At 43.5% G+C, this 13,179-nt stretch overlaps 1 protein-coding gene across 1 annotated transcript; it reads left to right on the top strand.

Moving 5' to 3' along the window:
• The first annotated feature begins 1,538 nt into the window (after positions 1-1,538).
• Positions 1,539-5,573, top strand: FABP5 (fatty acid binding protein 5). The gene is made up of 4 exons (XM_043601264.1): positions 1,539-1,649; positions 4,149-4,321; positions 4,720-4,821; positions 5,316-5,573. The coding sequence occupies exons 1-4, from the start codon at positions 1,571-1,573 to the stop codon at positions 5,367-5,369; spliced, it is 408 nt and encodes a 135-aa protein (XP_043457199.1). The 5' UTR covers positions 1,539-1,570; the 3' UTR covers positions 5,370-5,573.
• The last annotated feature ends 7,606 nt before the right edge of the window (positions 5,574-13,179 follow it).

The raw sequence follows: 13,179 nt of genomic DNA on the forward strand, positions 1-13,179 counted from the left end.
TGAACCGTATCTTGGTGTGGTTCTCTGTGAACTCTTAGCTCCATGAGCAGTCAGCTACAGGCAGCCAGGCACCGTCCTGTTCCACAAGGTCTGCGGTGAGAAGGACTGGACAGGGATCTGTCCACTCTCCAAACATTCCCTGCCTTACATCCTCTTTCAAACAACTGAAATAACACTTGCAAAAATTTAGTGGAGCTCAGAGTTAATGGCTGTAAAGTAGCCAGGAAGCAGGGTGCCTGAGTGGCTCACCCGGTTAAGCATCAGGTCATGATCTCCAGGTCTGTGTGAGTTCAAGCCCCACATTGGGCTCTGTTGTGCTGACAGCTCAGCACCTAGAGCCTGCTTCAGATTCTATGTCTCCCTGTCTCTATGCCTCTCCCCCTACTCCCTGCTCACTCTCGCTCTCTCTTAAAAATAAACCTTAAAAATTTTTTAAGTAAAAAAAAAGTATGGGGAAGCATAGCATCTAGCACAAGCAGACACGCAGTAAATGGACCTTATCTCCATCAGGGCAGCTGGCCTCCCTGTGTGGCAACTTTCTTACCTCATCCTAACTCACTCTCACAGGACCTGGGATCACAAAGTCAAATACTGAGACAGGTAGACTTTGAAAAGTAGAACGTTCTACACAACACATACAAGGTGTTATTATAAATAAAGGCAACGAGGAAACGCGCTGGAGTCTCAATTCTTGGGAGTCTGAGAACAGACTATGAGGGGCTCACTCAGCTAGGAATAGAAACGAGTGACATTCTTGAATGGTTACCTTTAATAGCAATGACAGTCACTTCAACTCAAACTTCTTAAGGAGTTGTAGTTTGTAAACTGAACCTCCTAGGACATCTTCCCCTGTCCTGTGCCTTCTGATAAAATCGTCTAACTCAAATCTAACTCACCCGCCCTGAGGCCCAAACTGGGCATGGGTGGAGGAGACTGGGGGGCGGTGGCCCGAAGAGGGGGAGAACAGATTCTCTCAGGAAGGTATGGGATGTGGGTTAGTCCGCTAAGAGCAGAGACGAGGTGGGTAAAGAACTCTATCGCTCAGCCAAACCACCACCTATCAACCAATTTCTGCCGCCCAAGCCCTGCTCGGGCTAGTGGATTCTTTAGGGTATTTCGAAGGAAAAAGACGGCCTGCAGGGAAAACGGTGCGGCCCAACAGAGGTGGGACCGGGGCCCCCGGTGGCCCCTCTGGCTTCCCGGCCATGCGGAGGCGCTGGAACGTGCAGGCGCCGGCGTCCGGGGCGGCGTGGGGCGCGCCGGGCGAGTTCCCGCTTGCAGGAAGCGCCGGGGGGGGGGGGGGGGCGGGAGCCCCCGCCATCCTACCTCCGTCCCCGGGCAGGTGGAACGGGTTCGCATTTGGCGACCGGGGGAGAGAGGCCCTGGGGGCGTGCGGGGCGGGTGGAGGGGGGGCGGGGCGGGAGCGGGCGAGGCGCGTCTCTCATTGGCCTCTCGGTGCCGCCCGGCACGCGCCGCTTTTATAAAGCAGCCACGGTTGCCGGCAGGTCGCAAGCCACGCTCCTGACGCCCCGCTCCGCTCGCTCTGCACGCCCGCCCGCCAGCGCCCACCATGGCCACCCTTCAGCAGTTGGTAGGAAGATGGCGCTTAGTGGAGAGCAAAGGCTTTGACGAATACATGAAGGAAGTAGGTGAGGCTCCCGGCCGTGCGGCGCCTGTAACGTGGCGAGCGTGTGTCTGTTCCTAGGTCCCCTCCAGCGTGCTGAGCCCAGCGGCGGGGCGTGTTCGGCTGTACCCCCTGTACACCCAGGCATCTCCCATTACCCCCACCCCCCCACCACCACGTGGGCAAGCAGCCCGGAGAGCAGCGCGCGCCTGCCGCCCGCCTGAGGATTCTCGACACGTTCTGTCTCCTGGGCCTCCCGGCTCTGCTTTCCCCTAGCCCACGCGGCAGCCACCCGCACTGCTTCTTGCCCTTGAGCGCGCTCCTCTTCCTCCCACCCCAGGCTTCACTTCTTTCGACCTCCTTCGGGCTGCCCCCGTAACTTTCCCTATTTTTCTCTTCCCGCTACTCCTCCTCCGTCCCCCCCCCCCCGCCACCATCCTGCCTCTCCCAGTCGCCCCGTCGTGGCGGCACCCACTCCTTTCCCACCTTGCGCCGGCACTGCCTCCTCTTTTGTGGCTAGATGGAGCACGGGTTCCCCCACCCCTGCTCTCCTCCATGGGGGCGCGGGGCCGGGGCGCGGTTCCCCGCAGAAGCCCTTTGGAAGGTCCGATTGGGGCTCCCGCTTCAGCTTTCGTTCCGCCCTCGGCTGCCTCTCCCTAAACCTGCCGGGCGCTTGGGTTTGGCACGGGCATCCTCGTCCCCCGCCCTCTTCCCCCCCCTACCGCGCGGCGCTGAGAGGCGTGGCGCTGGCGACACCGACCTCGTGCTGGCGGTGCTGGCGCTGGCCGCCCTGAGCGCCGCGGTGGGCGGGTGGCCTGTGCCAGGGAAACCGCGAGGCCTGCTGAGCCGGGGGGTGGGGGTGGGGGTACCCTCCGCTGCCCTGCCCTCTGCGTGTTGAGGGTGAGGGGGTTTTACTGGAAAACCGCAGTCAAGCTGCAGAGCCCTCCTGCGGCTGCTTGCCAGCTGCCTGCCAGATGGGTGTGGCCCTGCAGAAGCCCTGGACTGCTTACAGCCTTCCAGGAGTATGAGCCTCTGGAGGAAGATTCCAGTTTTCCCTCTCACTCTGAACTGTACTTGATTCTCTATTATTGTCCTTTTCTAGGCCACTGGCAACGAGTATGCTCCTTGACACAATGGGTGGATTAGCAAACAAAAATGGACCTTTGTGGCAGGCCACTAGGGAGCTACTATGGAGTGGGATCGAATCCTATAGCGTGGATCTTATCTGGAAAGGGGCTTCCTTTCTGGTGTAAAAACTACTACAAAGACCCTCTATTGAGACCTAGTCCCCCTGGCACTTCAGAAACACTCCTTCTTAGCCTTTATCCAAGACGATGACAGCTTAAGCTGGTTCTGTGGTGAATCTTGAGTGTATTTATGATACTGAGTAAAACTGGAATGCACTATTTTGGTGTGTGTGCTGTAAGTCTATCTAGATCAAGAGAACTCTGGAGAAAGCCATTTACTTCATTCATATCCAGGAAATGTGTGTGTGTGTGTGTTCACTTGTGTGAGGACCACATAATGCCATTTTTCTGCCCATTGAAAGTGAATGTGTTGACCAGATGGCTTATTTCCAGGGTTCTAGAGTCATGAAGGTGGTCAAGGCTCAATTCCTTAGGGGGCAGTCAAGGTGTGGGAAGAGCAGAGCCCTTTGTCCAAAGTGAGAATAAATAATCACTCACTAACAACACAAGGCACCAGCCCCCAAAATGACAAAAGAGAACGCACCAAGAAGACGTTGCAAGCCTAGTTGAATTTTTAATCATCAAGCCAGTGATTTTTGCTTAGGTTGTGGTCTCGTCTGTGAAACCACGGTTTGGCCTAGACCTAAGTTTCCTTGTAAATGTTCACGTTAAGGAGAAATACATAGATTATAAATTCAATATGATATCAATATAGTAATTGAGTTACACAGCTCTGAAATGTTTACTGTTTTTGAGGGTAAATTTTTCCCTTTATTAGCATCATGATTGTGGAGTTAACTCTTAAAAAACTCTTGTGTATTTGAATAGAGTTGATTTGGATTTTGTGTAGTTATTAGTCAAAGATTTATCCAGGGCCTTGGATGTGTCAGACTGTGTGCTAGAGTCCTATAATACAAATTTGGCAGAATTGAGTAGATAGTTTTAGCAATCCAGATTTCTTCCCTGACTTTCTGAAGGCCAGCATAGCATGGTGGCCAAGAGCTGAGATTTAGAGCCAAACTGTCTGTTCTTTTGGTTCCCAGCTCCATCACTTCCTAGCTGAATGAGCTTCGGTAAATAACTTCAGTGCCTCACTCTTTCCTCTTGTAAAATGGAGACAGTGCTACCTCTCACACAGTTGTTGCAAGGCTTCCTATTAATCAATACATGTTAAGTGCTGGCACATGGTAAGCACTGGATTTGTGTTTACACTTGCTATTGAGAAGTGAATAAGTGAAAATATGTAGAACATAGTAACTGCAGTTGAATTACTCTATTTGTTATGTAAACCATAGCCTTGGTCTTCCTGTTATTTAACATGGGGTAACATTCTACAGGAGTGGGCATGGCTCTGCGAAAAGTGGGTGCAATGGCCAAACCAGATTGTATCATCTCTTCTGATGGCAAAAACCTCACCATAAAAACTGAGAGCACTCTGAAAACAACACAGTTCTCCTGTAACCTGGGAGAGAAGTTTGAAGAAACTACAGCTGATGGCAGAAAAACTCAGGTCAGTCATAACTTAACAAAAATCCATTCTAGACTTAACAAAGTCCATTCTAGACTTCTAGAATGATAGATTGTATTAATAATAGTCTTACTGTTTATCAGCAAAACTTAACGAAAAAGTCAAACTAGTTTATGAACTGAGTTTGGCAAATTAGTGAAAGTACCAGCTTCATAACTTAGTGTATTTTGGAAAAATAGTTTAAGAAACATGAGAGAATGAGTGTCTCTTACAGGGGTCTAGATTGAAAAGCATAAACTATATTATGAATAGAGTCGGTATGGGTTAATGAAGTGGACCCAGAAAGGAAAAGATGAAAAAATGTTGATTAAGGAAGTTACGAGTCATGGAAACTCTTCTTGTAACATACTTTGGAAGATTAAAAAGTGTTATTTTTGCAGACTGTCTGCACCTTTACAAATGGCGCGTTGGTTCAACATCAGGAATGGGATGGGAAGGAAAGCACAATAACAAGAAAATTGGAAGATGGTAAATTAGTAGTGGTAAGTGCCGATCTCCTTATTAGCACTCATAGTTCACTTAATTGTTCAATATCACTGATCATGAACATGAGAACTTTAGATTTTGCAAATCAGGGCTTTCATTTGCCATACACACATCATAAGCAAAATAATGGGTTCTAGCTTTTCAAACCCAGGAATTTTAGAATGTATTTTCTGGGGTGCCTGGATGGCTCAGTCAGTCAGATTTTCAACTCTCGATTTTGGCTCAGGTCATGATCTGATGGTTTGTGAGATGGAGCCCCACTTGGGGCTCTGTACTGGGCATGGAGCCTGCTTAAGATTCCTCTTCTCTTTGCTCCTGCCCCATGTGCATGCGCGCATTTTCTCTCTCTCTCTCTCAAAAAAAAAACAAACCATTTTCTCCATCTATGAAGTAGATTACAAAGTTTCATAAGATGCTGACCCTAGTATTGAACTACTGCCATTGTTCTGGGATGCATGACTAACCTAATTCTTTAATATCGTTCTTCTAGGAGTGCGTCATGAACAATGTCACCTGTACTCGGGTCTATGAAAAAGTAGAGTAAAAATTCCATCATCATTTGGACAGGAATTAGCTGTGAGGATGAACAAGCTCAGTTCAATGAGCAAATCTCCATATGCTTTTTTTTTTTTTCATCACTGTGTTCAATTATCTTTATCACAAACATTTTACATGCAGCTATTTCAAAGTGTTGATTTAATTAGGATCATCCCTTTGGCTAGTAAATAAATGTGTTTGTGCTATGCCAGTGTTGTATGCTTTTTTAAATTTCATAGGAAATTAGTGGTGAATTTTAATAAGTATGAATTGAATAAATTCTGGAGTAGTCTTAAGGGTCCTAAATTGAGATAAATTTTAGTAATTTATATAGAGAACTACTTCTGTGGCAGATACACTACCAATCATTTAAGCTTGCCCTACACTATTAGAACTTTGTATCAACTCAAAGATCTTAAATTTCTGGCAAAGACTATTCTCATTAAAAATTGTTACATAATCTTTATAATTTAAATATTAGAATAAAAGTTAAATTACCATCATTGACCAATGATTATACTTTTAACGGTGCACTTATGGCTATTATTCAGGAATTCTGCAACCCCAAATTCTCTTAACTAATTTTCTGAGGACGTGCCATGTGCCAGGCAGTGATCTAGCTGTTGAGGCATATCTGGGTACAAGGTCCAATCATTGCCCCTCACTTTGGGGGCACACAAAGTTGGGGGCAACTTTGGAAGAACACAATCTGCTCATTAACAAAAGCCATAGAAGTAACAGAGTTCTAAAATGCTGCCTGTGTATCTATATAAAGAATAACCAGAATTCTGATGAACCCCTGTTCTAGTTCTCAAACCCAAATACAAACATCTGCAGTTCACATTTGGAGGAGTAGCTTGTAGACATTGGGCTAAAGCTTTGTATGCATGATAGCCGAGGTAACACTTCAAGGAAGTAGTACCATTATCTCAATTCTGTAAATAAGAAAACAGGTTTCGACTAGTGAATCTGTTAAAGGATATAGGAAGTAGTAGTGCTGGATTGGGAACCTACATCTTACAGAGTATACTCCATGTTCAGTCATTCTGCAACACTGCCTCTTATCAGCTTGTATTAAGATCCCGAGTCTATAAAGTCCCTCAAATGTAATAATTGAGACCTGCGAAACCACCCTCCATGCGTTGAAATGTTAGCTGGTAAGAATCTTCAGAATTGCTGAAAGCTTGCAGTCAGGGAAAGAGCTCAGCTCACTGACACTCTAGCCCTGTGCTGTCCGATATGGAGCCCTAAGGGGCGCAGGGTGGCTCAGTTGGTTAAGTGACTCACTCTTGATCTCAGCTCAGGTCATGATCTCATGGTTAAAGAGATAGAGCCCTGAGTTGGGCTCTGTGCTGATGCCTGCTTGGGATTCTCTCTGTCCCTCACTCTCTGCCCCTCTCGCACACTCTTGCTCTCTCTCAAAATAAAAATAAACAAAAAAATATACATGTAGCCATGAGCCACAGATGGATGTTGAGGACTTGAAATGTGGCTCATCTCAGTTGAGATGTGTTGAAAGTGAAATACATATTGGATTTCAGACTTGATACAAAAAAATGTTAAATTCCTCTTTTTTTAAATATTGATTGCAAATTGAAGTAACATTTTGGATATAGTTGGTTATCTAAATATTCTAAATTAAAAAAAACGAATTTTACCTGTTTCTTACTTTTTCTTAACGTGTCTAGGGGAAAATTTTAAATTATGTGTGCTAGCATTTTTGTGTCTGTGTTTTTTTATCGGATGGTGCTGCTCTAAACTTCCTTTTCTATTTGAATTTCCATCTTGCTTATTTTAGTCTTCATGCTAGAGTTCCTCTTCCATCCTCTTTTTCAACTTCGAACAATAGTATACACTTATACAACTCTCTCTGAACCAGACCCTGGACCAAGTACTATAAAAGTTTTGTAGTTCTTAGAACCACCCTAGATTATGTTCATTAACAATTGTTTTCTGCATTTAGATGAAACTAAAGCTCAGAGTCTAGGTAATGGTCCCAAGCCATACAGTGGATACAAGTCAGAGAACACATAGGAGCACACGTTTATCTAACTGTAAAGCCTGTGCTTCTAGCCACCCGGCTCTAATGCCTACACTGCCTCAGTTTATGGACTTTGGAGTATTGCTTGCAGGATAGTAGGCTCATGTACCTTACATGGGTACTGTTCACATTTTGGGTGAGAGAATTTTCTACCGTGCTGGCAGATGGCAAGCATCCTACGACTTCGCATCCTAAGATCATGGCCACAGAATGCTCATGGCACCCATCAGCCTACCCCAAACATCCCATACACTTCCATATGTCCTATAAGGGTATGTACCATACCCGGTTGAGAACTACTGGATAGAGCAGTGTATCTCAACTCCATGTCACCTGGTGTCAGGTAAGCCCTTCTTTCTGCTAAGCAATCATTTAATGTCACTTGACCCCTTAGCAAAAGATAGAAAGTAGTGCCTTCATTGAGTATTTTTGTTTTCTTTTAAATGGTCATATGCTGGAATGTATTCTGGCTAGTTCTACAACACACGGGATCTCTCGGGGATTCACTTTTACTCCAGATCTATCAGGTCTCCTGTTTTCTATGCTTCAATCCTTTGTTGCTGATAACCTAGTAGACATTTCCTTATAGATGTCATGTTTAATTTCAAACTTGTTTAATCTTCCTAAACTATAATATGATGATGTAAGTGCTTGGGCTTTGGAAGCAGAAAGTCCTGTAATCCAGTTCTGGCTCCCTACCCTTTAAGAACTGTGTAACTCGGCAAATTACTTGACTTCTGATCCTTAGTTACCTGCCTTCTTTGTAATAAGATACCATATTGTCTGACTCATAGCATTGTTCTAAATATTAAATGAGATAATGTATGTAAAGCACTTAGCCCAAGGTCCAGCACATAGTAAAGACCCAATGCCTCTCCAGTACTGCTGAATAGAACTTTCTGTGGTGAAACGGGCTATAACATCCGCACTATCCAATAGAGTGGCCACCAGACACATGTTTGTGGGTATTGAACACTTGAAATGTAGTAAGTGCAACTAAGGAATTGAATTTTTTATTTTGCTCAAATTTAATCAATTAAAATGTAAATTTAAATACCCATGATGCTAACCTCATGTTTTCCAAAACTGAGTTTCTTAATTTTGATCCCAAACCTACTCCTCTTGCAGTATTCTCCATCTTAGTATGTGGAAATGGCATTTTTTCAGTTCCCAACATGAAATTCCTTTCTTTTTCATACCAAATCTAATCCGTAAGCAAATTATTTCAACTTTACCCTCAGAATATATTTAGAATTCAGTTACTTTTCACCTCTTCTGCAGATACCATCCTGGTTCAAACACCACCATCTCTCCTCTGCTCTCCTGTTGCCATTTTTATTCTCCCACAGCTATCATATTAAAAAACAAGGTTAAAGTATATAATCCTCTGTTAAGAAGCCAAAGTCTTGGGGCACATGGGTGGCTCAGTCGGTTTAGCATCTGACTTCAGCTCAGGTCATGATCTCATAGATTGTGAGTTCAGGCCCCACGTTGGGCGCTGTGCTGACAGCTCGGAGCCTGGAGCCTGCTTTGGATTCTATGTCTCCCTCTCTCTCTGCCCTCCCCCAACTCAATCTCTGTCTCTGTCTCTTTCTCTTCTATATCTCTCTCTCAAAATATAAATAAACATTAAAAAAAAATTTTTAAAAAAGAAGCCAAAGTCTTTACAGAGGTCCTATCTATTCTTGCTTGTGTCTCCCAACTTCCCAATTCCTCTCCTGATTTCTTCTCCTATCGCGCCCCTCTCACACATTTCCCTTCAGGCACTGACTTTTTTTTTTTTTAATGTTTTTACTTATTTTTGAGAGAGAGAGAGAGAGACAGCACAAGTGGGGGAGGGGCAGAGAGAAGGGGAGACACGGAATCTGAAGCAGGCTCCAGGCTCTGAGCTGGCCACAAAATAGAGCCCAATGTGGGGCTCGAACTCAGGGACTGCAAGATCATGACCTAAGCTGAAGTGGGTCTCCCAACCTGCGGAGCCACCCAGGGACCCCAGGCATTTGACTGTTGTTGACACAAGTGTGCTCCTGCCTCAGGATGTTTGCACTTGTTGCCTCTGCCTATAACAGTCTTTCCTAAGGAATCTGCAACCCAGGTTTTTCAGCTTTCTCACTTCCTTCAGGTGTCTTCTCAAATGTTCCCCTAGGAATAAGTCATTCCCAGACCACACTATATGTAATAGTTATCACACCTCCCCCATACTCCCTGTTCCCCTACACTGCCCTTGTCCTTACCACCAGTCCCGACTAGCTATATATCTACTTAAAACTTTGGATGGGGAGGGGGTTATTATCCGTCTCTCCCACTGGAATGTAAGAAGTCCATGAAGAAGGGACTTTAACAGCGTTCTCTAGCACTCGATTAGGAAGCAACTTGGCACACAGCAGATACTCAATAAATATCGTTGAATGATTAAATTCTTTAATTAATGGCTTCTTTGTACTTGTGTAACACATTTTAATATTTAAGACCCTTCATGATTTTACTTCAATTTATTTTTGAAACCATATTTCCTGCCCTTCGTCCACACTGTTCAAATTTAATCTGGTCTTTTACTTACACTAGAATAGTGTGCTTGATAATGATAGAATACGGATGGAATAGGGAGTGAGGGATTCCATCATTCTTCTGAACTGGCAGGTCATGACATTCTGCTCTACCAGTAAATAGGCTGCCCAATTTCGACCAACGTGTAAAATTTATCTTACTACAGCTGACTACGGCCAACAGGCAATGTTTATCAGACAGAACTTGATCTGAGTTGTTTGCGGAACATGGTACAGATTAGATATAATTTACTACAAATAAGATGGATTCATATAAATCAAACCCTCACCGAAGAAAAATATGCAGGCAAGAGATGACTTAACTTTTGGATTATGTCTTTGAGTGCTACAAGGGCATGAACTGTTTTCTTCAAACACAATCTGAGTGCCTAAAGGTGAATGATTATGTTGAATCAAAGCGGTGCAATCAGCCGTGCAATCTTTGTAGGCAACATGAGGTTTAGTTATATGCAAGTAGAATTATGTTGCCTTTATTGTCATTCAGTGGTTTCTTGAGTCTTAATCTCAACTGCTTTCCCCAAATCTGGTGTTTGTGCTACAATTTAAAAAAGGATGGGGTGGGCTGGGTGGCTCAGTTGGTTGAGAGACCAACTCTAAGTTTTGACTCAGGTCACGACTCAAGGGGCGTGAGATCAAGCCCTGGCTGTTGGGCTCGGCCCTGGGGGTGGAGCCTGAGGGTGGAGCCGCTTAACATTCTCTTTCCCTCTCCCTCTGTCCCCTGCCCGCCCCGATTGTGCATATGTGCACTCTCTCAGAGTAAAATAATAAAAATACAAGTTTGGGAACCATGTGTTTACTACCTAGATTTTAATGCTGCCTGCGCAACTTCGGTTATTATTCAATTCCTGCGGCTTATTAATCAATGATTATTAGTGCTTGTTGTATTTTAAATTCACTTTTTTTTTTTAATTTTTTTTTTCAAAGTTTATTTATTTTTGGGACAGAGAGAGACAGAGCCTGAACGGGGGAAGGGCAGAGAGAGAGGGAGACACAGAATCGGAAACAGGCTCCAGGCTCTGAGCCATCAGCCCAGAGCCTGACGCGGGGCTCGAACTCACGGACCGCAAGATCGTGACCTGGCTGAAGTCGGACGCTTAACCGACTGCGCCACCCAGGCGCCCCTTAAATTCACTTTTAAGTTTATGAGAATAGTGATGGCTTTTTCCTGGGTTTCATGTACTCACTGTTTTCCTTTTCTGGTGTTGTCCTCTTAGAATTCACTGCCCTTTAGTAGGTCATGTGTGATGTGGATTAGTAGGAAGAAATGATGAAGCTGGTAAACTGGTTTAAAGAGCTGCGTGACACATGTTTTGAAATATTGTGAAAGGCAGGGTGGTATGACTTGTCACTGGTCCCACAGCAACTGGAAAATAACTCGAGTCTTATGACATCTGGTCTGTCAGACCAGTCACCAGATCATATGTGAGCGTTTCCTTGGGATCAAGTCCGTGGGCTCCTCCCATTCGTCCTTCTTCTACTCTGCACACTTTGAAAATGCCTGAGAAGAGAACAATGATACTTCTGGAAGAGCGCTTGCTATGGTGCTGATGTCACATGGTATGGTGAACAAGATAGAGCAGGGTCAGGGGCCTTTCCTTTTTCATGGAAGTAACATCGTCGTGTGAGAAGATAGAATCGGGGACAGACAATTGTCACAGATGGCACAGAGCGATAAATGCAGCAAGAAAATAATATTAAAACAGTAGTGTGATAAGCAGTGAGTAGGGTTGAAGCTACTTTATATGGGATGGTCAGGGAAGGCCTCTCAGGAAGGGGATGTTTGAACCGAGACTTGAATAATGAGCAGAAAGTAAGCAAGTAAACACCTGGAAACAGTATTTTTGTTTCCTCTCTAGGCAGAGAGGTTAGCGACTACAATAGCCCTAAGGGGGGGACAAACCAAGTGACAGAGTGACAGAAGCTTGTTGAAAGTGAAGCCCTGAAGGGCACAATATAGTCTAATACTTGGGTAGGAAACAGAGCATGTGGGATCTGGGGTTTATCTGAGGGTCAGAAGAAACCATTGGAGGGTCTCGAGTAGGAAAGGGCAGAAGACAAAAAGATAATAATAATAAACTTAGTTTCACTTTCAGTAATAGAAAACTTGATGTTTAGAAAAACCCTCTTACTACAAACAATGGAAAATACTGGAAAAAATATTTTTTAAAATGTCTTTAATGTGACAAAGAGCTAATAAAATAGTGAGGAATTATTTGTCATGGATCTGGGAAACAAGATTTCAAGCCCAACTTACAGGGCTGGTTTTACCATGGAGCATTTATTTCTGGTTCCAGAAGTGGCTGAGAGGCTGAACTGTGTTTTTGGCAACAAATGAAACAATTGGCTTTTGTCTGATGGTAGATGAGCTGGCTTCATCTTCTCCCGAATTAGAAAAAGTGTTCCTAATAGTTGAAAATTTGGGGATGAGGATGTTCATCAGAGTGCTATGTACTCTAGCAGAGAATTGGAAGGCACGTAACTTCTAGAAAGTGGGGGATATTGCTTAAATAATAATGGTATGAACATATGATACAATACTAACAAGCATAAACAATAAAAGACTACTAAGATCTTGGGGAAAGCTTCATAATGCACTGGAAAGTGAAAAGAAAATTTGACTATATTATGTACATGTTGTCCCATTGTGTAACAATATGTGCATATATGTAGAAAAACATAAAAAATGGTAACAGTGGTTATCTCTTGCTATTGGGTGGTGTTTAACTTATCTACTTGCTTCTCTAAGAAAAATTTAAAAACATTTTAATATAAACAGCTATATTTATATTTTTAAGGATAAATGAATAATATATTAGAAAATACTACAGAAAAAAATACCACAGAAAAGTACAAAGAAGAAAATAAAAGAGCCCTGGAAGTCTCATTGATATTCCATAGAATATCAATATTAATATTTACTTATGAATATTCAGATTCTTCTTTATGCATCTATGTGTATATAGATCTAAAACATTTCATACATGGGATCATACAAACCAATATTCTAGTCTTGCTTTTTAACTCAAATATTTACTTTTTAATTGAAGTATAATTGAATATAATATAATTGAATATAACATTCACATTAGTTCTTTAACTTAAGTATTTACTTTTTAATTGAATATAATACAATTGAATATAATATAACATTATATTAGTTTCAGATATACAACATAATGATTTGCTATTTGTATACATCACAAAGTGAT

This window comes from Prionailurus bengalensis, chromosome F2 (assembly GCF_016509475.1).
Source record: "Prionailurus bengalensis isolate Pbe53 chromosome F2, Fcat_Pben_1.1_paternal_pri, whole genome shotgun sequence".
NCBI lineage: Eukaryota > Metazoa > Chordata > Mammalia > Carnivora > Felidae > Prionailurus > Prionailurus bengalensis.

Bases quoted from the DNA above. Each gene is read 5' to 3' on its own strand.
- FABP5 (XM_043601264.1), top strand. From the start codon at position 1,571: ATGGCCACCCTTCAGCAGTTGGTAGGAAGATGGCGCTTAGTGGAGAGC. The intron at 1,650-4,148 runs GTGAGGCTCCCG...AACATTCTACAG, and splicing joins CGAATACATGAAGGAAGTAG to GAGTGGGCATGGCTCTGCGA. The intron at 4,822-5,315 runs GTAAGTGCCGAT...TCGTTCTTCTAG, and splicing joins AAGATGGTAAATTAGTAGTG to GAGTGCGTCATGAACAATGT.